General features: G+C 47.9%; 2 protein-coding genes across 12 annotated transcripts in view; both read left to right on the top strand.

Annotated features, from left to right (window-relative positions):
- Nucleotides 1–22,430, top strand: part of LOC310678313 (cytochrome P450 2J2-like) — a 159,981-nt gene that overhangs the window by 3,351 nt on the left and 134,200 nt on the right. For all 11 annotated transcript variants that reach the window (XM_083442129.1, XM_083442126.1, XM_083442121.1 and 8 more), the window contains exons 2-4: nucleotides 1,571–1,733; nucleotides 4,906–5,055; nucleotides 5,809–5,969. In XM_083442129.1, the coding sequence (XP_083298255.1) occupies nucleotides 1,571–1,733; nucleotides 4,906–5,055; nucleotides 5,809–5,969 (474 nt within the window). The remainder of the gene's footprint in view (nucleotides 1–1,570; nucleotides 1,734–4,905; nucleotides 5,056–5,808; nucleotides 5,970–22,430) is intronic.
- On the top strand, nucleotides 9,748–13,693 carry LOC310678453 (cytochrome P450 2D28-like). Its single transcript, XM_083442442.1, has 4 exons — nucleotides 9,748–10,077; nucleotides 11,124–11,311; nucleotides 11,776–11,917; nucleotides 12,928–13,693. The coding sequence occupies exons 1-4, from the start codon at nucleotides 9,903–9,905 to the stop codon at nucleotides 13,113–13,115; spliced, it is 693 nt and encodes a 230-aa protein (XP_083298568.1). The 5' UTR covers nucleotides 9,748–9,902; the 3' UTR covers nucleotides 13,116–13,693.

Here is a 22,430-nt window from a genome sequence, read left to right as displayed (position 1 = left end):
TCAGGACATGTCAGGAATTTTCCTGATGTACGGAAATCCTACAGTAAGTGCTAATCTCCGGTTAATACTCTCTCCAAGATTACAAGGCCAGGGCTGTGAAATCAGCTTCAGAGAGTCATTTAGAAAGCTGTGAAACTGATGGCACTAGGAAAGGAAGTCTTGCTACCACTTACAAATTGAAAATACAACAACATTTTATGTTGCCTTGTGTTTCCCCCTGATTTCACATAGCTAGCCATGCCGCCATTATCCTACTTTGTATGGTTTTGTGCTTTTCAGTATTAATCGGAATCTTGCCCCTTTATATTAGTTTTAATGTGTGTCGTTCATAGCTGCTGGTTGAAGGGCACTTATCTCCAAAACACATTGTGTAACACAAGAAGCTGAATTAATAAAACAGCTTATTACAGTATGTTCTTGATCTTGTCTTCCTTTTGTTCTATTGCATTTTGCAACATGGCCTAGAACAGGTATGTCCAACTTTCAAGAGACTGAGATCTACTCCCACTATAAAAAAACTGGCAGTGATCTACCAAATTTGTTGAGCTTTTTTAGGGAGCTAAAGTTCTTGAGCTTTCAGGGGGTTTCGGGGGCCCCCCAAGATCTACCACAGACACACTGCGATCTTCTAGTAGATCACGATCTACCTGTTGGACATCCCTGGCCTAGAATGCTGTGGACTTCTCCCCTTCCAACAGACGGAAGGGGAACAAGTTCAATTAGTAATGAAGCAGGAGCACATCAGCCTTTCTCAACAGCAGCTCACGTGTAACCAGAGAAGACAAGAGACAAACAGAACAGGCACCTTTCCATTGCCTCCTCCGCAATCATTAACTCTTTGTCAGACCATAGTTTAGTTTATTTGTTTGTTTCTTAAATACAATTATGAGCCTTTTTTTCAGCGAAAACTCTTCAGAAAATACAAAATTACTCAACCATCGGATATGAACATATTAACTTTTAAAACATTGGAATTGGTAATATTCTCTAGCCCAGACATGTATCATCTTAACTCCTTGCCATATATTTCCATGGTGGTGATGCTCCTGCTGTAACCCACCGTGGGTCTGAAACCTGACCCAGGACTCTAGCCCAGCCTATGCCAACCTGGTGCCCTCCAGATGTTTTGGACTACAAAGCCCATCTGCCCCAACCACCGTGGCCAATAGTCAGGGATGGTGGGAGTGCTAGTTCAAAAGCATCTGGTGGGCTACAGGTTCCACATCCCTGCACACACAAAGATTGTGGCAAGATCATTTTCTGGCAATGATCTGTGCATCTTCTTGTCTGTCACAGGAGGGCTGGTTACTATGAAGTGTCTCTGCTGCTCTGATCCTAGGCAGAGGCAACATGGCTAGGAGGGAGTAAAACAAATGGGTTGGAATTATGGGAGGGAGGGAGGAAGGAAGGAAGGAAGGGGAGGAGGAGGAGGAAGGATGATAGCAAGAGAACTGCACATAGTGAGACACTGCAGAGGTGAGGGAGGATGACGTTCTCGTATTAAGTTGAAATCTCCAACTGCATTTTTTGAACACATCATTCCTCTCCTCTCTTTTGACCCAAATGGTAGCTGGGGAAGCAACATGGAAATATTTACACCATATGGCTTGGACATCTACCCATTGTAGTACTGTCTGGATTCCAAGCAGTGAAAGAAGCGCTCATTGACCACTCTGAAGAATTAGACGAGCGACCAGAGACTCCTTTCCTTAGGGCTATGGCAAAAGGAAAGGGTAAGTAGTGAAGAATAATAATTTCTACTGGTATTTTCCCAAGATGAAACATTTAAAGGGCTGTCCAGAATAACAGAACAAAGGTTCTCTATTACTGCTGCACACAACGGGAAATGCCTTACCTAGGAGCCAACACCTAGGGGCTGAGGTCATTCAGAGTGGCTAGTTCTCATGCTATCAAATGACACATTCGTTTGGGTGCATGAAAACCTGGCTTCAGCACATGTGAAGATTTGATTGATTATGACATCTCTAAGAAACACAACACACTGCTTCTCTCAACAAGCTCTTCCAACATGTTTTGGGCATGGACTCATGTGGCAAATATAACATGTGAACTTTGCAATCACATAGTTACTATCATCATTATACATTATGAATTGCTTCTTGCATGTATGTCTCAAGGCAACTTACAGAGATATAAAAAACAGTTTAAACTATGAATAATCATAGTTTAGAAGTCCCAGGTCCTAAGTAAGTCAGATTATCCTCTACCAGGGCCAGGGCCTTCTCAGTGATGGCTCCGACCTGGTGGAATGCTTTGTCCCATGAGACCAGGGCCCTGCAGGATTTAACTTCCTTCCACAGGGCCTGTGTTGTTGCTGTTATTGTTTAGTCGTTTAGTCGTGTCCGACTCTTCGTGACCCCATGGACCAGAGCACGCCAGGCACTCCTGTCTTCCACTGCCTCCCGCAGTTTGGTCAAACTCATGCTGGTACCTTCAAGAACACTTTCCAACCATCTCGTCCTCTGTCGTCCCCTTCTCCTTGTGCCCTCCATCTTTCCCAACATCAGGGTCTTTTCCAGGGAGTCTTCTCTTCTCATAAGGTGGCCAAAGTCTTGGAGCCTCAGCTTCAGGATCTGTCCTTCCAGTGAGCACTCAGGGCTGATTTCCTTAAGAATGCCTGTAAGACAGAGCTATTCCACCTGGCTTTCAATTTGAATTTAGCCTGGTCTTTTATTCCCCTTCCTCCCCTCCCCTCCCCTCCCCTTTTTATGAAGACTACCCGCTCTGGGATCCCACAGCTAATTCTCCCCTGGTCTCCTCTCTGGCCCAAATAGGACTAATTTAGCCAGCTAGCCCTGGTGATCATCTAATGTTTATTGGCTGGATTTCCCCCCTAAATTGATTTTTGAATTCTGAATTCATTGTTATTCACGTTTTATACTGTATTTTATGCTGTTTTTTGTTGCATCAATTAAGTGTTTTATATTTGTTGTTAGCCGCCCTGAGCCCAGTTTTCTGAACTGGGAAGGGTGGGGTATAAATAAAAAATTATTATTATTATTTATTATAAAAGGTTTTAAAACAGTACAAAAACCAACAACAACTAAATATGGGTTAAAGCAATAAAAGGTATACACCTATTGACCTTTGTACACGACTGGGAAAGCTTGTTGGGGGAAAAATGTCTTCCTTTTTGGGGGGAAAGTGCAGAGTCATATTCTGAATGCAGTTCCAAAGAACAGGGACATTCACTCTGAAAGACACAATGTGAGTTACTGTGGGGCTGGCTTGCCCAATAATTCCCATCACTAACTCCACAGTTTATTACTGGTGCTAAGGGCTCCTCCAGAAAACGTTTTTTAATTGCACATTCGTAATGATTTGTGCTCATAATACTTTCAAGGTGGTTATATCCAACTCCATTGTCAATACTAGTTTTGCCTGCAAATATTTTGAGGTGATCATACAGTTTCATTTCCATTCTGTCACATCCTTTAACTTTCTGCTGAAAACTACAAATGCACAAACTTATTTTTGTCCCAGTTTTGTTGCAATATAGTTTCCCCAGACAGAAATAATGCAGTAGTGTTCAGGCAGCGTTGCAGAAGAATTAACAAAGCAGAATATATCCACCATTGATGCATTACGTCTTGTCAAAAATATGGTGCAGAATTCACCCTCAGTAAAAAAACCCAAACCTGTCTAGCTGGACCAGTAGAAGTAGTAACTGGTTGACACCACACATTATATCCTTAAAAAACAGTGTCAAAAAATTGGTTGAATTGGGTTTGTTTGGTTTTCCATACTTTTTATTGAAACTTTTCAGAAATGCTAACTAAGCAAACAAACAAAAAAAGTAAAAGAGAGAAAGAAACGCCAAGCCCTGTCTCAAAGGTAGATCTTAACTCTTGTCTCACACAGAAGGGAGTGGACCCTCCCAGCTCTCACCTGGGTGCTTCCCTTTCTTCCCCCAGTCTCCCACCCTGGGAGATCTTTCCTTCTCTGCCTCTCACACAGGGTCTTTCAACAGCCGGCTATCACCTTCAAGTGTGTACCCAATAGTCCTCCTCCATTCCAGTATGGTGACTCTATTTCCCAAAAAATTCCAACCATTCCTCCATGTTTTTTTTAAATAAAAAACAAATTCTTCATCTCTATTTAAACAGGAATCTCTGCACTGTAGTCATATACAGTTGTACCTCAGGTTAAGTATTTAATTCGTTCCGGAGGTCCGTACTTAACCTGAAACTGTTCTTAACCTGAAGCACCACTTTAGCTAATGGGGCCTCCTGCTGCTGCCGCGCCGCCAGAGCCCGATTTCTGTTCTCATCCTGAAGCAAAGTTCTTAACCTGAAGCACTATTTTTGGGTTAGCAGAGTCTGTAACCTGAAGCGTATGTAACCTGAAGTGTATGTAACCTCAGGTACCACTGTACAATATTAAAAAATAACCCATAGTTATTTACTTCTTGTATATTCATTATTTTACACCCAGTTTTATATCTTGTGATCCCATTTCCTGTAGGCAGTGATTTTCCATCCTAATTTAGCAAGAGAAAAAGAAAAAAGCTCCTTCCATTTCCACCACTTCCATTCTTTTCCCAATAGCATCACCAGAAGCTTGATAGATAGAAGTGAAATTTGATCATGATGGCCTTCCATGGAAAGATCTAAACTTGTCGACATCACACTGTATCAGATACCAGTTTTCTCTTCAAAAATCAAAACGGTAGAGCTGTCGAGAAATCTCACTTTTTGCTGATACTGAGCATGCCTGTGACGTCATTCTGAGCGTCTGCGCATGTGCGAGCAGCAAAACCCTGTAGTAACCTGTTCCGTTACTTCCGGGTCGCCGTGGGAGGCAACCTGAAAAGATTTAAGATTTAACCCAAAGCGACTTTAACCTGAGGTATGATTGTTGCTATTTCTCACTGATTTTCCATAGGTATTGCATTATCAAATGGTCACACCTGGAGGCAACAGAGACGCTTTGTTGTAGTCACTCTGCGGAAGCTGTGGCGGGAAAAGAACGGCATGGAGCACCAAGTAGCAGAGGAGGCCCATCAGCTCGTGGAGGCTTTTGCACGTTCAAAGGGTATGTGATGCTAAGTGATGGTGCTGAGCTGGCATATGGAGACATATTTGTGTCCTACCTCTGTCCATTTTAGAAAGGAATGTGATATGCTTTTCTGAGGAGATTTTGCCCCTCCCATACCCAAGAATCTCCTGAGCAGTCTGCTGATTTTGCAGAGAGGAGGAGGTGTGTTTTGATATCTACATATTCTGCTGCAGCACCACAAAGAGGGAGAGTGAGTCGGTCAGAGAGTGAGACAGTGAGTCAGTCAGTGAGTGAATCAGTCAGGGAGAGAAAAAGACTGAGTGTTATCTCTGTGTAGATAAGGTCACTGCAAACACCAGCTGTAACGCTCAGTGCACTCTAGCATCTCCATTTGTATATAGTTTGTATAGTACAGTAGCTGTTAGTGAATAAAAGAAGATATTCTTCAGCGCTGTCGTCCGAGTGATTTATGCTCTGCTATACTTTGCTGTACAACGACTGTCTTCTTGGTGGACTGATTTGCGGTGCTCCCAGATCTGAGTTGTGAGTCCACAGCACTTAGATCTATTCCTGTGAGGAAGGTGGTCTTCTGGGAGTGCTACCCAGCTCGCCTAGCCCAGTCGGGGCTGAAGTGGATGAGTCCAGTTGGTGGCACTGGCTCAAGGGCGATGCTGACATTTTCTTGGTTCCTAATGGAGATTCCAGCAGTTTCTCTTGGCCACCATGAAATCCCACTCTCAGTATGAACTGGACCAGCTGAGCTAACATTAGTATAACTTTATTTTGCAGGACAGCCACATGACCCCTCCATGCCTATCGCTACTTCAGTCTCCAATGTGATATGTGCTGTGGCTTTTGGGCACCGGTTTGCTCTTGAAGATGAACGGTTCCAGAAGCTGATAGAAGCCATAGAATTTATCCTACAATTTGTATGTAGCTCTGGTTATGCTGTGAGTAGTCATTTCCATTCCTGCCAAAGGGCTTTAATACCTCCTAAGGGCTTTAATACCACAAATCAATATTCTGATAGAGAGTTGGAGAAGTGAGATCAGGTTTAAATTGATCTGAGATAAGGGCCACTTACTATCTCACAGCCTGATCCATTGCTCATGATTATCATTGAGATAAAAAACACACCAAAACCCCCCATAAAAAAAAAACAAAAGAAGACTTTGTCCACCACAGGAGACTCTTTAGAGGGAAGATGGGACAAAAATGGAACAATGACCTTGAGAACAGGTCATCTAGAGCCCACCAAAGGGAACAGAGGTGAACAAAACAATCTTCTCAAGAAGGGAATTACATAGTTTTGTTCCAATCATAGAAAATTAAATGTGTCTACTCTATACCCACCTAGCAGTGGCAGTCATGGTGAGGCCCCTGCAGCCACCACTTGGCTGGATCTTTTTTTAATGAAAGAGAGACCAGCAACTCAAGCACTATCGCTATTGCTGAGGAAAGCAGCCCCCTTCTGTATGATCAACTAAACCCTTTCCTCAAATTTAAGTTCAGTTCTCCACATTTCTACATCCATTCCTAATCTGTAAAAAAAAAAAAAAAAGTACTCATGAAACTTACCGTACTTGAATTTCCCCCCATCCCTATTCTCCACCCACCTCAACAAAAGGGCACTAACTTGTTCCAGGAGAGGTCCTGAGACAGTGCCCAGTTTTGAAATTATGCCTGGGAGCTGGAAAAATATTTTGAGCCATAGTTTTCTTTCACATTTTCAGCTAGGGATAATTCACAGAATCCAATCATTGTGGGATTCCAGAGAAGCTATAGACACCTTCCTTCTTCTTAGTGAGACTCAAACTAATATGCTAGCCCTGAAGAATAATGCAGTGCAATTCCAAAGCACAAATGGTTTGAACAAGCTTCCTCATGGTAATTGTCCATTAAACTATAATTAGTTTAATGTTAAGTAAACGTCCAGTGCGCTTCCAACGCCATAAATCTTATCTCAGCAGAGAATTTCGTGCAGCGGTAGAAGGAAGGCAGGAGAGTCAGTACCTTTCAATGAAGAATCCTGGAGCAAGCACTTTGGAACTCAGGAAAAACTTTATTTACAAAAGAAAAACCCTGGCGATAAAGCACACATGCTTTTATCTCCGGCATAAAGAAAACTTTACTCTAAACTTAATTCATATCAGGAAACACGCCCATGGCCACAAACTGAGTCTGCGAGTCAGGTCAAAAAAGGGTGGAGGGGGAAACACATGGGTGAACTGACTATTTATACAAACTAACTCACATTCCTGGATGCTTAATGACTTCCAGCTGCTCAGTGATTAGAGCGACTTGTTACCTCTTAACCCTTTAGTACCAACAGTAATGGCAGCATTTCTGCTATCTTTCCTTTAGCTTTATGACATGCTCCCATGGCTCATGAAACATCTCCCAGGGCCCCACAAGAAGGCCTTGTCCTGCATGGAGATGGTGCTTTCATTTGCAAAGGAGGAGATAGAGAAGCATAAGGAGAATCAATCTCTGTATGAGCCACAGGATCTCATTGATTTCTATCTACTTGAGATGGAGAAAGTAAGTATCTGCTTGAAACCAAATGCTGCTCATCCAAGGAATCTCTTGCCAGGACACCAATATCTCTCTCTGCCCCCCCCATTCCCTCATAGTCATTTTAATTGCTAAAGTGAGTTGACATCCTTCCATAGGCATCTACTAAAATAGCTAGGAAAGGATTGATATTTTCATGTACAAATGTGAATGCAAATGAGTATCTGCTTCAAAACTGTAGGCAGCTCATTCAAGGAATCATTATAATCCCTGTTATATGTGAATACTAATCCCTTGCCTGGAAACCAGTACAGTGGTACCTTGGTTCTCAAACTTAATCCATTCCAGAAGTCTGTTCCAAAATCAAAGTGTTCCAAAACTGAGGCATGCTTTCCCATAGAAAGTAATGGAAAATGAACCCATTCCAGACTTTTATAAACAACCCCTAAAACAGCAATTTAACATGATTTTTTCTATCTAATGAGGCCATTGATCCATAAAATGAAAGCTGTAATCACTGTACTGTGCTATAAAATAAATAAAACAGTATTGTGGATGATAAAAATTAAAATTCTTTCTTACCTGCGCTGATGATAGTCATTGTTTGGATGGTGGGTTTTTATCCATTTCCATAGTCACACAATCAATCAATCAATCAATCAATCATAAAATGAAGAACAAGCTACAGTCACAAAAATGAAAAAGCCACACAAGCAAAAACACAAAAAATAGCAAAAACAAAAGCACCAAATATAAGCTCCAAATATCACCTCATGACACTTCAATCGGAAATGGAAGGCTTTGATTACAATGGGGGGGCGGGGGGGGGGGGAAATTAGCAGCGCAACAGTGAAAATGGAAGCTCAGGAGCACATTCAGCTTCCGAAGCAAAGTTCGTAAACTGAAACATTGACTTCCAGGTTTGCAGCATTCAAGTTCCAAGTTGTTCAGGAACTAAGCTTTTCAAAAACCGAGGTACCAGTGTATCTATTTTTCTGAATCTCAGTTGAAAATCGCATTGAGTTCCCTCCAAATATTTCTCATAGTCAATTGAGTTGCTCAAGTGGGTTGACATCCATCCATAAGCAAATATAGAAATGTCTAGGAAATGTGAGTGTAAAGGAGTGGAAACTTAAGTGTATTATGGGGTCTTCCTTTGGAGAATTTTTTGGATTGATGTTTATCTGACATTCAAATGTGGACTGAGGAAACAGAAAATCCAAAACAAAATATTCTTAAACTAAACTGAGGATGCCTCCATGAAGTTTTAAATTTATTTTCTGTCAAACGAGTGTGTTGGTGATAGTAGCCTGTTGGTTTTTGGTGAGTTTACCAGACGTCTGGTAGGGACTTCTGACAGGAGCTTTACAAGATTGTTTTTGATAGTGAAGCCTACCTCATATATTTGACATTCTTGTTCAGATAGACCTTTCCAGAAGAATGTGTAGCCTCCTTTTTCTTCCTTCAGTTGTCCCTTGCCTGCTCTTTGAGTCTCTTGAAGCACTGCAATATTGATGTTAAAACGTCACATCTCTCTTGCAATGATGGCAGTTCTGTGTTCAGGATGCTCATTATCTGTGTTATATCTGTCCATATATTCCATGTTCCAATTGTCTTTTACCACCGCTGGGTGGTGACCCCACTGGGCGTGGTAATCCAGTCAGGGAAAAAGAGAGGCAGACTATGTTTAGGGCACCTTTTCTAGCCCCTCCCCCATTTTGGAGTGAGCAGAGTAGATCCTAAAAAGAGCTGCTCAGTCATGGATACAGCTGCCGAGCTGCTCAACTGCCTTGTTCCTTGAGTCAGAATGACTGAATCTGTATCCACCGCCCATGTGCTGTTTCATGACTAAGGGCTTCCAGATTTCACAATCCTGCCCCTGTTACCATATGCTGATCACCATGGAACTTTTGGTGTTTGGGTTTGGGATGAGTTTTTTAGAAGACGCCTGTACATGAATTTGTTTTATGTCTGTAGATCAGTGCACACTGAACAATGAACAGTCTTCACAGTACGGCTCTGTTCTGATGGCATGAGTTGTCATGGCAACCAGTAAATTCTTATCTGCTGTAGATATTCTTTGTCTAGCTCCTCCCCTTTGACCTTACCGCCTTGGGTGACCCTGCTGGGAGTACGAGATTCCCAATGGCTTCCCCCACAAGGGTGAGTGTGGAAGCCCACTCACAATGAAAAGGTGATGATCCAGCGAATGAGGGCAGCAACAGTAAGGGGGGGGTGGTAGCAGCTTCCCATTTCACCTTAGGCACTATAAGAGGACACCCCACCTCTCATGAAGCATGTGTGGGTGGTATGGTAATAAGTGGGGGAAGGAAGATAAAGTGCTGAAGGACAGAAGGTAATGCATGTAAATGACATGTCACTTCCCCCATTTTCAACACCAGAGCAGGAATGACCCAGAGTCCACCTATGATGAAGAAAACTTGGCCCAGTGCATTTTTGACCTCTTTGTAGCGGGGTCGGACACATCTACGTGTTCTCTGAAATGGGCACTTCTCCTCCTGGCAAGTCATCCAGATATCCAAGGTGAGAGAGGAGAGCCAGGGCTTCTCTTGACCATTAGGGTGGAGCATAGTTCTTTAAAGGTTTCATAAGGAAGCCTACAATAGTAGGGTTGGAAGGGACCTCAGGGGTCTTCTAATACAACCCCCTGCAATGCAGGAATCAACACATCCCCCCCTCCAGTTTGATACCATACCACAGCCTGTTTTGTTATGCAAATCTGCTAGCAGTTTCTTTATGCAGCAAATGTACAAGAATGCCCCTGCTGTGAGATAAGTGACTGAGCCTCATTCCTGCCTCTCCATGCTCCATTACATGAGGGATGCGGGTGGCACTGTGGTCTAAAGCACTGAGCCTCTAGGGATTGCTGATTAGAAGGTTGGCAGTTTGAATCCATAAGACAGATGAGCTCCTGTTGCTCTGTCCCAGCTTCTGCCAATGTAATAGTTTGAAAGCATGCCAGTGTAAGTAAACAGGTAGTGCTGCGGTGGGAAGGTAATCAGCATTTCTGTGTGCTCTGGCACTCATCATGGTGTCCAGTTGTGCCAGAAGTGGTTTAGTCATGCTGGCCACATGACCCTGAATGCTGTCTGTGGATAAACTCCACCTCCCTAGGCCTGAAAGCGAGATGAGCGAAGCACCCCCATAGTCTCCTTTGATTGGACTTAACCATCCAGGGGTCCTTTACCTTTACCTTTATATGAGTGACGCTAGACAAAGATCAGGTGAGGAAATGAGGATTAATGAAACTAAGTAGGAAATATTGAGGGCTAGGAGTGAAGAATGAATATATGACAGCCTTTGATCCCAGCCCTTCAGCAAATCCAGCCAGCTCTGGTAACCAGAAACAACTGCGATGAGCTTCACTTTCAGCCTTTTCACACCTGGGATCTAGAGTGGGGAAGAACCATGTACACAGACGAGCTCTTGGGAGGACCAGGTGACCTAAAAATGCAAGAAACTGGGACTCATTCACAGAGATTTATGGAATATGTTCAAGGGAATTAAATGTCCATCTGAAATAAAATGCAGTATTCACAATAAACTTCTGTTTCCATCATTCTCTTCAGATAAAATGCACAAGGAAATAGAAGATGTCATAGGTTCTGCTCACTCAATCTGCTATCAAGATGAGAAGAAACTGCCCTACACCAATGCTGTGATTCATGAAATGCAGCGCTTTAAACACGTCGGGTTTTTGGGGTTCCCTAGGCAATGTACAAAGGATTTCAAGCTGCGTGGTTTTCTCATTCGCAAGGTATAACAGTGTGATATAGCTGCACTCCTGTAGCCCAAGAGCAAAGAGCAGCAGAAGGTTGCATATTGAGAGATGCTGCCAGGCATACAGGAACTTCCTGTCTAGTCAAAAATCTGAAGGGCAAGAGCAGGAGCTCCATCTGCAGACATGTTTCACCATTGGCAAGTGCCATTCCATGGGGCAATTGTGGCAGGGGAGGAGCCTGAAGTATCCAGAGGTCTCACCTGGGTTGTGAGCTTTCATTTTAAAAGAGGTGGCGGAAAGCCCTCTTGTGTTCCTGCCTGTACAGAAAGTTTTTACAGTGATGAATACAAAGCCACCCACCAAAATAATAATAATAATAATAATAATAATAATAATAATTCAGATCAGTCTCTGCAATGATTAGTCTTGGGATAGTGAGGGACAATAAAAAAAAAGTATTGATGTGAATGCATTCCAAGTCACTTGTTTGTTATTTGCAGGGGACTATGATTGTTCCCGATCTGCGCTCTGTTCTTCTTGATCCAACACGATGGGAGACACCTGCAGAGTTCAACCCAAATCATTTTTTGGACAAGGATGGACAATTCGTGAACAGAGAAGAATATCTGCCATTTGGTGCAGGTAAACGCAGAAGACCAAGCTACGTTGTGATCTGTAGATGTGCTTACTGGTCTGCTTCCAAGAAATGACATCAGCAGCAGCAGCACAGGAGGGAGTGGGCCAGAGCAGAAGGAGCACCTTTCTGGCTGGAGTGGCATTGCTGGTCAGCAGAATGGGGCAGGGCAGTGGCAAGTTAAGGGGATCTCTGGGTTGGTGGCTTGGGACCCACACATGCACATACACTTATGTGGTCTCCATCTGCACCTCCCAACATTTGCCACCCCTGCCCTGTCCTTGAGAGAGGCAGCACTGCCAGCACCAGGATACTGCTGTTCCCTGTCACACATCACCACTGCAAGCCACCCGACTTCTCTTCAGGCAGCAATGTTAGTTCCTACCAAGGTGAAGTAAACCTGGCAGGAGAGTTTGCTCCATGGTCTTAACCACTTTCTGCATTGCTGCATTGGGCAGTTGACCAAAGTTTTCCTTTCATTTTTTAAAATCAAGTTTTATTAAAAAGCTTTATACGTAAGACACAATAAAAATCATACTAATCTAAAAGGGAAAATAGAAAAAAGATTAGGAAAGAAAAAATAGAAAAGAAATAAAGGAAATGACAGAGTCCTCTATCAAAATTGAATCTTCACCCTTATTCTGCACACAGAAAAGTGAGCCTTCCCAGTTCTCACTGGGAGCTAGACCCTCTTACACTGGCTTCTAGCCCTGGGAGATGCTCTCTGCCCTGCCCCTCCCACAGGACCCTTCATTTTCTATCCATCCTCTTCCTGAATGCATCTTCCTTGATATGAGATAGGGAACTTCAAATTACAGAATAAAATATAAGTATAACAAGAAGAAAGGAAGGTTAGCACTGACCAGGCTAGAAAACTGACAGCAGCCTTGATGTTTTCCCTATCCTAACTATGTCTATTTTGCCAAAGTGTTATGCAGAATGCTTATAGCTACAAAGCAATGAACATGGGAAAGTAAATTATTGCTCACTTGCTGCCTTCTTCTTGTCTCCTCCTCAGGGGCTCGCATATGTTTGGGAATGCAGATGGGAAAGATCGAAATATTCATCTTCCTGACCAGCCTGCTGAGGGCATTCAGTTTTCAGCTGCCAGAAGGAGTCAAAGAGCTCAATCAAGAGGCTATAATAGGGATTATAGCACATCCCCATCCGTATAAACTCTGTGCAGTTCCCCGCTGCAACACATAAGAAAATAGGAAAATATTAGGGGCTGCACCCCTGCTTCCTGCACTCGGTGACCCCTTGGCCACTCCTGACACATGAACCCCCTAGCATTTCCCCTTCCCTTCCCATCTCATCCCATGCAGCTAAGAGGTCTCTTTTCACCTTCGCAGCTCCATTTCTGAAGCCACTTCTCTCTTATCTTCTGCAGCTCTGCTTTGCATCTGTTTTCCCCTTCACCCCATCTCCCCCTTTTCTTTTGGCCCTTTCATGCCCCCGCTTTCATCTTCATCCCTCTCCCAATGCCTCCTTACTCCCTCCTTTTTGACAACTTCCTTTGCATCCCCATTCTTACTCTTGCTCCTTTTTCTCCTCCCCCTCCTCCTTCCTTTTCTCAAATCTGCCTTACACACACATTCCCACACCTCCTCCTCTCTCCCTCTTCTGCAGCCCCCTTCTAACACCCCCCATGATATGTTATTGTATCTTTAAGATGAGTAGACTCCTAAGAGCAAGGCTATCAGCTTCTCCAGTTGAAGAATGTGAAGATTTTTTGATGGATACTGTACATGTGTGCTTGTTAATAAAATATCTCTTCTAAATCACTACATTGAACCCAGAACCCAGAACGCGGACCACGCAAGGTATCAGGAATGAAATAGGTTGTGTGGAAGCACTATGCAATATTTGAAGGCTTCACATCCTTTATCACAGTTAAGGAATGGAAGGAGGAGAAGTTTGAAACAGACCAAAGGCTAAGAAAACAGAAGAATGAAATGGCAAGTGGAATTAAAGAGGACAAAGAGACTTTGGAAAGCAATATGGATGAAAGATTGCCAGAATAGAAGGATGAAATGGTGGAGCTGGAGGCAACAGATGGTGTAATGATGAAGTCCTTCACAAAAGGTGACTAGAGGACTGAAACAGCCAATGGCAGTGTTGTGATGTTGGAGGAGTGGAAGGAAGCCACAGATGAAGAGATGAAGAGACATCAATCAGATGTTGGGGGCTCCTACTCCTTTCAACTTTTTTAACTTTTTAATCTTTTAACCCTCTTCTTATCAAAAGTTTGGCACCCTGGGGTTTTATATCAGACAACTTGTGAAGTTGGCACTGTAAATTAGATCTAACGAAGTCGAACAGCTTAACAGCCGCTGCCCAGCCTATTTCAAGGACTCATAACTATAAACAATTTAATTAATCTTCTGAACTTTTTCCGAACTGACTTTGACTCAGCGTTTTAAATGAGCTAAGGGAGGTGAAACTGTGTTGCAGGAGTGTTCCGCTTGTGCTTGCCTCTGCCCTCTTGGCTTGTGGGCCCAACTGTGCTGTGTGCCTGCTCTGTCTTCCCAGTTGTGGGTCCGGCTGTCCTGCATGCCAGCGGCGCTCCTGGACTGAGACAAACTGGTTGAGTGCTCGGCATGGAGCCTGGGTCAAGATATATTACTCTGCAGATGACTCAATTGAAAGGCTCCTAGGGAAGCCAGAGAGGGGGGTTCCACCCTCAGGACGCCGGAGACTCTTAAGCCACAGGGCTGGCAGCTGGTTGTAGCAGAGGAGAGGTATCATCCTGTGGCCCTGAGAACTCCAGCTGTGGGGGAAACCAGAGGACTCCTGATGCCAAGAGGAACACTTTCTCTGCCACTACAAGTGCTAGCGCAACAGCAAGAGGAGGGCCCCCTGAGACCATCGGGCATGGCATTGACATCAAACAGGGCATTTACTGAGCCTGCCCCGCCTTCCTCTGCCCATCCCGGGAGGTCGCCTGGTTGTTCAGGTTGGCAGATTCAGAGATCATTCAGAGATCATTCGAGTAGACTCGAGCTGGCGCGTGATGCTACAAGAACTTCGTCTGCTACAAGAACTGTTTTTCTTTTCTTTTGTTTCCCCCCTCCCCCCTTCCTTTGCCATTTGTTTTAGTTTTTTATAGTTCATTGTTCCATGGTAATATTTAAGTTTTGCTTGCTTACTGTTAGATGTTTGATTTTAGTTCTCCTGCTATTTAGGTGTTTTTTCTGCCCTTAATGTACGTTATATGGTAGTTCTGTTTAGCTGTGGAATGTTTTGGGGTTTATTTTTTAATTAAATTTATTGGTTTGTTTAATATTATAATAGTAGGCTGACAAAGAATATAATAGTTTCATACAATCAGAGAGGTAGCTGATGTTTAGCTGGTTTGTTCTACTCGACTAATTAGAGTTATCGAGTTGTTGATACTATAAACAGAATAACTAGGCTGGGAAAGAATTACATCAATTGCCATCTATTGGTGGCTAGTATGAGGCTTGGGATTGCTACCGTGGAGGGGCGAGGGAGGTATGGTGGTGGGGGCAGATGCTATAGGCAACGGGGATCGAGATACAGATATGCTCGTACCCCTTCCAATCTGCGCCCCATCCTGAGAGACGAGGGTAGGGTGAGCAAGGATTACTCACCTCCATCACTGGTGCTGTGCAATGCCAGGTCTATAGGCAAAAAGACCGCCACCCTGCGAGATTTCTTTACCTCGCAGGGGGTCGACCTGGCTTGTGTATTGGAGACCTGGGTGCACAAAGGGGAAACAGTTACCTTACGAGAGATGGTGACCCCGGTTTCTCCGTCCTCCACCAGTCGCAGACTGTGGGACGGGAAGAAGGGGTGGCATTATTAATCTGGGAAGATTGTTCTTTCAGGGCTCTACCATCACCATCGATCCCCGGCATTGAATGTGTTGGCTTAGTGTGGGGCTCCGAGGAGAGCTTGGCTGTCTGGCTGGTGTACTGGCCACCTAGCGCACCAGCAGCCAACCTGTCAGGCCTACTGGAGGCAGTGGCCGGCTGGGCCATGGAGTTCCCTAACCTATTGGTATTGGGGGACTTCAACATCCATGCTGATGCCACTCCCTCCTCATAGGCTCTGGACCTGGTGTCTTCCATGGCGACACTAGGGCTCTCCCAGTTTGTTTCGGGCCCACACATCAAGCAGGCCACACGCCAGATTTGATCTTTGGCGTAGGTATAGATGTGATCATGTCTCCTTCGATGAAGGTGCCATGGTCTGATCACTACGCTCTGAAAGCCAGGATTGACTTTCCACCCCCACCCTGCTTAGGTGGCGAGCTGATCTGGGCTCACCCGCAGAGGCTGATGGACCCTGAGTGATTACAGTACTAATATTTCTGCTCTAAGTTGGTTTCTAAGAAGCACTGTCCTTGTTCTTTTCCACTGATGGTACTCTAACGTGGAGTCAGAAGCTCTTTCCACCCACAACCCATCCCAACAACCAGATTTACAAGGGTTAAGAAGACCTGTGCCATTCAAGAAGGCCTGTAGCTGGCCCACACTACCAAATCAACATGGCAAATTACAGTAGCATCTGATCTATAAGATGCAAGGCCAAAATGGAGGAGGTGCAATAATAATAATCAAAATATCTTTCAAACGCGGATATTCCACCCCACAATGAAGTACTAACCATAGTCGTAATTAGTACAAACTCTGTTTCTCATTGGAACCTAATGAACCATGAGTCAAGCACATATGTTATGGCCACAAGTCCATATGCCAGGGATCATTGAGGGTTTTGAGGCATGATGGCATACACTGGCTGAACACCAAGGAATGGTGGGAAGTACGACCTGGGGAATTTCCAAGGGATAAAGACTGAGAGCCCAGGGATTGGTGATCAGACAGGGACAGTGTGTGGCAGAGAAAAGTTCAGAAGCAGAAGCAGAGGCAGAAGTAGGAGATAGGAGAGGCCAAGAGGCAGAGATTAGTCAGGCTAGTGAAGGAGCCAGGGTGTCCCCCCTCCTGCTGCAACAAGCTCCCCTCTCCCGGTGTCTCCCAGGACCAGAAGAGGGATGAAAAGGGAGGAGCAGAGAAGGGTGCATCAGTGGAGTCTTAGATAGCATGGAAAGGACCTGGGGAAGGAGGAGAGCTAAACAGCTGTGGGAAGGAGGGGACGTTCACCCCCCACAACTGCCTCATGGGGGCAAGACCTACTGAAAAGAGTTGCTGTGGCCTGGCACCTGTGAGCAGGCCTTGCTTCTTTTAATATTCCAATTATTCTAATAAGAGTTATCTTCTTCTTGTTGTTGTCGTTTAGTCGTATCCAACTCTTCGTGACCCCATGGACCAGAGCACGCCAGGCTGTGCTGGTCCCGGTGGGAGGTTACCGTGGGGCAAGGTCCAGCAGCTGAGTTGAGGGTCGGCAGACAGTCCTCCACGGGTGAAGCGGGGTCCAAAGCGAGGGGCCGGCCAAGGACAGGAACTCTGGAGGAAGAGGACTGGTTGCTGGCCGAAACAGCTCTTCAACGACGTTGCTCCCGCAACCTGGGACCGGGCTGACTGGCCTTTATCTTCTCTGAGGCCAGGGGTGGTCCCGGCCCCCAGGAGACCCGCCTTTCCTGGCCTTAAGGTGAGCACTCCTCCTGGGAGAAACCAGTTCCCTCCACCTCTCTGCCCTGAGCCTCTGCAGCTCAGGAGAGGCTGGAGGGTTACTGGACCCTGGACTCACCTTCCCCTGACAGGGCTGGGAGAGGCGCACCTGTAGGCACTGTGTCCTCAACCACCTCCAGAGCCAGAGTGGATTCACCTGGTGCCTGCTCCTGAGGATACGGTGGCCGCCCACCCTGCTTAGGTGGCGAGCTGATCTGGGCTCGCTGGCAGAGGCTGAAGGACCCTGATAGATTCCGCCAAGCCTTGCGGGACCTTGCTCCCCCTGGCGACTCATTGACTGAGCTTGTTGAGGGCTGGAATATCCAGCTCCTGGCAGCCATTGATGAGATCGCACCTAAGCGCCCCCTGCGACCCCGTCGAAACCAGGCTCTCTGGTTTACCAAGGAGCTCCGAAAAATGAAGCTGGACCTCAGGCGGCTAGAGCGAGTATGGCAGGGTGCCCGCGACGGAGCCTCAAGAACATCTTATAGGGTTTTTATGAAAACCTACAAGATGGCAGTGAAGGCCGCTAATAAGTCTTACTTCTCGGCCTCCACTTCATCTGCTTGCTGTCGCCTGGCACAATTATTTAGTATAATTAGGTCTTTAACATCCCTCGAGGGACAGCCAAATTTAAATAACAATTTGACACACAGTTGTGAAGCATTTGCGAGCTTTTTTGTGGAGAAGGTCCTGTTGCTCCTCCTTGACCCCCCTGCCAATTTGGATACAATAATGGAACTGGAGCCTCCTTGACTGTCCTCAGGTCCAGTATTGGACCACTTTGACCGGATATCCCCAACCGATGTGGACAGACTCCTCCCAGCTGGAAAGCCCACCACCTGTCCTCCTGACCCATGCCAGTCCTGGCAGATTAGAGCGGTTCCAGACGAGGTGCGGGCCCCCCTGGGGGATATCATCAGTTTGTCCCTTGGCACCGGGACATTCCCAGGGGAACTGAAGGAGGTAGTGGTGCGCCCGCTCTTAAAGAAAATATCATTAGATCCTTTAGATCTATCCAATTACCGCCCGGTTTTGAATCTTCCATTCCTGGGTAAGGTGATTGAGAGAGCGGTTGCTGAACAGCTTGATGGGTTTCTGGATGAAACATCAGCTCTGGGTCCATTCCAATCCGGCTTCCGCGCTGGTCATGGGACCGAGGCAGCTCTGGTTGCCCTAACAGATGATCTCCACAGGCAGCTGGATCGAGGCGGGTTGCGGCTGCTGATTCTTCTAGACCTGTCAGCAGCCTTTGTGTGCTGGTCCCGGGGGTAAGGTACCTTGGGTGTAGCAAAGTCCACACGAAGAGGGGCAAGGTCCGAGGCAGAGTGCCGGGCGGTGAACAGGAACGCTGGAACAGGAGGCTGTGCAGGGAACAGGAACACCGGATGGTCGGGAACAGGAGGCCGAGCAGGGAACAGGAGTACCGGATAGTCAGGAACAGGAGGCCGAGCAGGGAACAAGAACGCAGGAAGGTCCGAAGCCAACAACGACGTTGCTCCCGCAACCTGGGGCCGGGCTGACTGGGCTTTTATCCTCTTCTAAGGCCAGGGGCGGTCCCGGCCCCCAGGAGCCCCGCCTCCTCTGGCCTTAAGGCGAGCACTCCTCCTGGGGGCAACCAGTTCCCTTCGCCTCTCTGCTCTAAACCTCTGCAGATCAGGAGAGGCCGAAGGGTTACTGGGCCCTGGAGGAGGCTCACCTGTGGCCACTGAGTCGTCAAGCCTCTCTGGGGCCAGAAGGGCTTCACCTGGGGCCAGCTCCTGATGCACTGCCACAGGTGCAGGCTCTTCAGCATCTAGGCCTGGCCCCAGTTCAGCCGGCCCTGGAGGCGGGGACTCCTGTGCAGGCCGGGATTCCTCTGTTTCATCCTCCGAATCGGAATCCCAGGCCATCACACCATCCCCCCTCCCAGGCCCCCCCCTCAACCGAGGGTCCGGACCCGGCTTGCCGGGGTACGTCGCATGGAACTCTCGGAGGCAGGCAGGTGCGTGGACGTTGGCCGCTGGTTCCCAGGAACGGTCCTCCGGTCCGTACCCCTTCCAGTCAATGAGATACTGCAGCTTCCCCCTGCGGTATCGGGAGTCCAGGATGCGTTCCACCTCGTACTCAGGCTCTCCCCGAACCAACACTGGCTGCGGTCGGGGACGGTTCGGGTGGAACTCGTCGGGTGGGGCCACCGGACTCAAAAGGGACCTGTGGAAGACCGGGTGAACCTTCAGGGTTGCGGGTAACCGGAGACGAAATGCCACAGGAGAGACTTGGTCTACGATAGGGAACGGGCCGGTGAAGCGGGCGTCCAACTTCCGCGAAGGTCGAGAGGGGTGGAGGTGGCGAGTGGAGAGCCAAACCAGGTCACCGACGCGAAGTTCCGGCCCCACCTGGCGGTGGCGGTCGGCCTGGGCCTTGTACGCTTCCTTGGCCTGGTGCAGTTGCTCCACCAAAAGCTGTTGCTGGGACTGGAGCTCTTGAAGCCACTCCGTCACCGCCGGGACTGCGGATGTCGGCAGCACCTCTGGAAACAGCCGTGGATGATAACCATAACTGGCCTGGAACGGGGTCTGCTGGGTGGACGCATTCACCGCGTTATTGTAGGCGAACTCCGCCAATGCCAGGTGGTCGACCCAGTCATCCTGCTGGTAGCTGCAGTAACACCGGAGGTACTGCTCCAGCACCGCGTTCGCCCGTTCCGTCTGGCCATCGGTCTGTGGGTGGTAGGCTGACGAGAGGCAGACCTCCGTCCCGAGGGTCCGGTGTAGTGCTTGCCAGAACCGGGATGTGAACTGAACGCCCCGGTCGGACACCACGCGCTCAGGTAGGCCATGCAGGCGGAAGACATGCTGAAGGTACAGCTGAGCAGTTTCCTTGGCTGTGGGTACAGATGGACAGGGAGCGCAGTGCACCATCTTGGTGAAATGGTCGGAGAAAACCAGAAGGCAGGTACAGCCACGAGACGAGGGTAAGTCCACTACAAAGTCCAACGAAACCGTGTGCCAAGGGTGCGGTGGAACTGGCAATGGCTGAAGTAGGCCGGGGGGTCGCCCGGTAGGTCCCTTGGCGCGCCGGCAGACATCACAACCAGCAACGTAGCGAGCCACGTCAGCCTTCAGGCGGGGCCACCAAAACTCTCGACTGACCAGATGGGTGGTCCGATACCGTCCAAAGTGCCCCGCTGCTGGGGCATCATGGGCCATCCGGAGAACCTCCAGCCGTAGTGGCCCTGGCGGGATGTACAAACGACCGTGGTGCAGCAGAAGGCCCTGATGCAGGACCAGCCCCGGATACTGTGGGCTGGACCCTTCAGCCAGCTCCCGGAGTCGTTCCTGGGCCCAAGCGTCGACCCGCTGCTGTTCCCGCACCCGAACCTGCAGTGGCTGCGCCTCCTGGGTGGCCAGGAATGCAGCCGGAGGTAGGATCGTGGTGGGTTCTGCTTGCTGTACCGTGTCTGCGTTGTCGTCAGGTTTCCGGGACAGGGCATCCGCCTTCTGATTCTGAGAGCTAGGGATGTAGCGGATCCGGAACTGGAACCGGGAAAAGAACAACGCCCACCGGATCTGTCTTTGGTTCAGCTTACGGGTGGTCTGGAGGTACTCCAGGTTCCGGTGGTCGGTTCTCACCTCCACCGGATGTCGTGCCCCCTCAAGATGGTGGCGCCAGACCTCAAAGGCTACCTTGATGGCCAGTAGTTCCCGCTCCCACACAGTATAGTTACGCTCCGCTGGTAGGAGCTGGCGGGAATAGAAGGCACAGGGTAAGAGTGGCGCTTCAGGACCAATCTGTTGAGACAAGACGGCACCGAGAGCCGTACTGGAAGCGTCGGTCTCCACCACAAAGGGTCGAGAGGGGTCAGGATGTTGTAAGATTGGTGCCCTCTGGAAACAGGCCTTCAACCCCTGAAACGCCTCCTCTGCCTCCTTGTCCCAGGAAAACGGCGTCTTTGGGCGCAGTAGCCGGGTCAACGGGGTGGTGCGATGAGCATAATCAGCGATGAAGGTCCGGTAGTAATTGGCGAACCCCAGGAAACGCTGTAGGTCCTTGCGGTTCCGGGGTGCCGCCCATTCTTGAACCGCTGTCACCTTCCCCGGGTCCATTTGCACCCCATCTGGAGAGAGCCGGTGACCAAGGAAGTCCACAGTCCGCTGATGGAACTCGCACTTGCTGAGCTTTGCGTACAAACGGTGCTCACGCAAGCGCTGCAGCACGGTCCGGACATGTCCCTCATGGCGAGCCGGGTCACGGGAGTAAATCAGTATGTCATCCAAATACACCACCACGTACTTGTCTAACAGGTCCTGAAACACGTGGTTGATGTAGCGTTGAAACACAGCAGGCGCGTTGCACAAACCGAAAGGCATAACCAAATATTCGAACTGCCCGTACCGGGTCCCAAACGCTGTCTTCCACTCATCCCCGGCTCGGATCCGAATCAAGTTGTAGGCCCCCCGGAGGTCCAGCTTGGTGAACACCTGTGCCCCTTGCACCCGCTCCAGCAGCTCCGAGATAAGGGGCAAGGGGTACCGGTCTGGGACGGTAATTTTGTTCAGGGCTCGGTAATCATGGCAAGGGCGGAGTTCCCCACATTTCTTCTTAACAAAAAGCACCGGCGCCGCGGTGGGCGAGGTGGAAGGCCTAATGAACCCACGCTCCAGGTTCTTGCGCAAGAAGTCCTGCAAAGCCTCGCGCTCTGGCTCTGTTAGGGAATATAAGCGACTCACTGGTAAAGGCGCTCCGGGTTGGAGGTCTATGCCGCAGTCAAAAGGCCGATGCGGCGGCAGCTGGTCTGCCCCCCGTTCCTCGAACACGTCCTGGTAGTCCTGGTACACGGCTGGGAGCGTGGGTGCTGCCTCCTCTGAGGGCGCGGCCGCCAGCGTTCCGGATTGAGCATGGGAACATGGGTCTGGGAAGTGCACGGTCCGTTTGACCCAGTCAA

Source organism: Podarcis tiliguerta (assembly GCF_965153285.1).
Source record: "Podarcis tiliguerta genome assembly, chromosome: 5".
NCBI lineage: Eukaryota > Metazoa > Chordata > Lepidosauria > Squamata > Lacertidae > Podarcis > Podarcis tiliguerta.
Note: the sequence above shows the minus strand (reverse complement) of the source record. Positions and strands in the feature narration are given on the sequence as shown.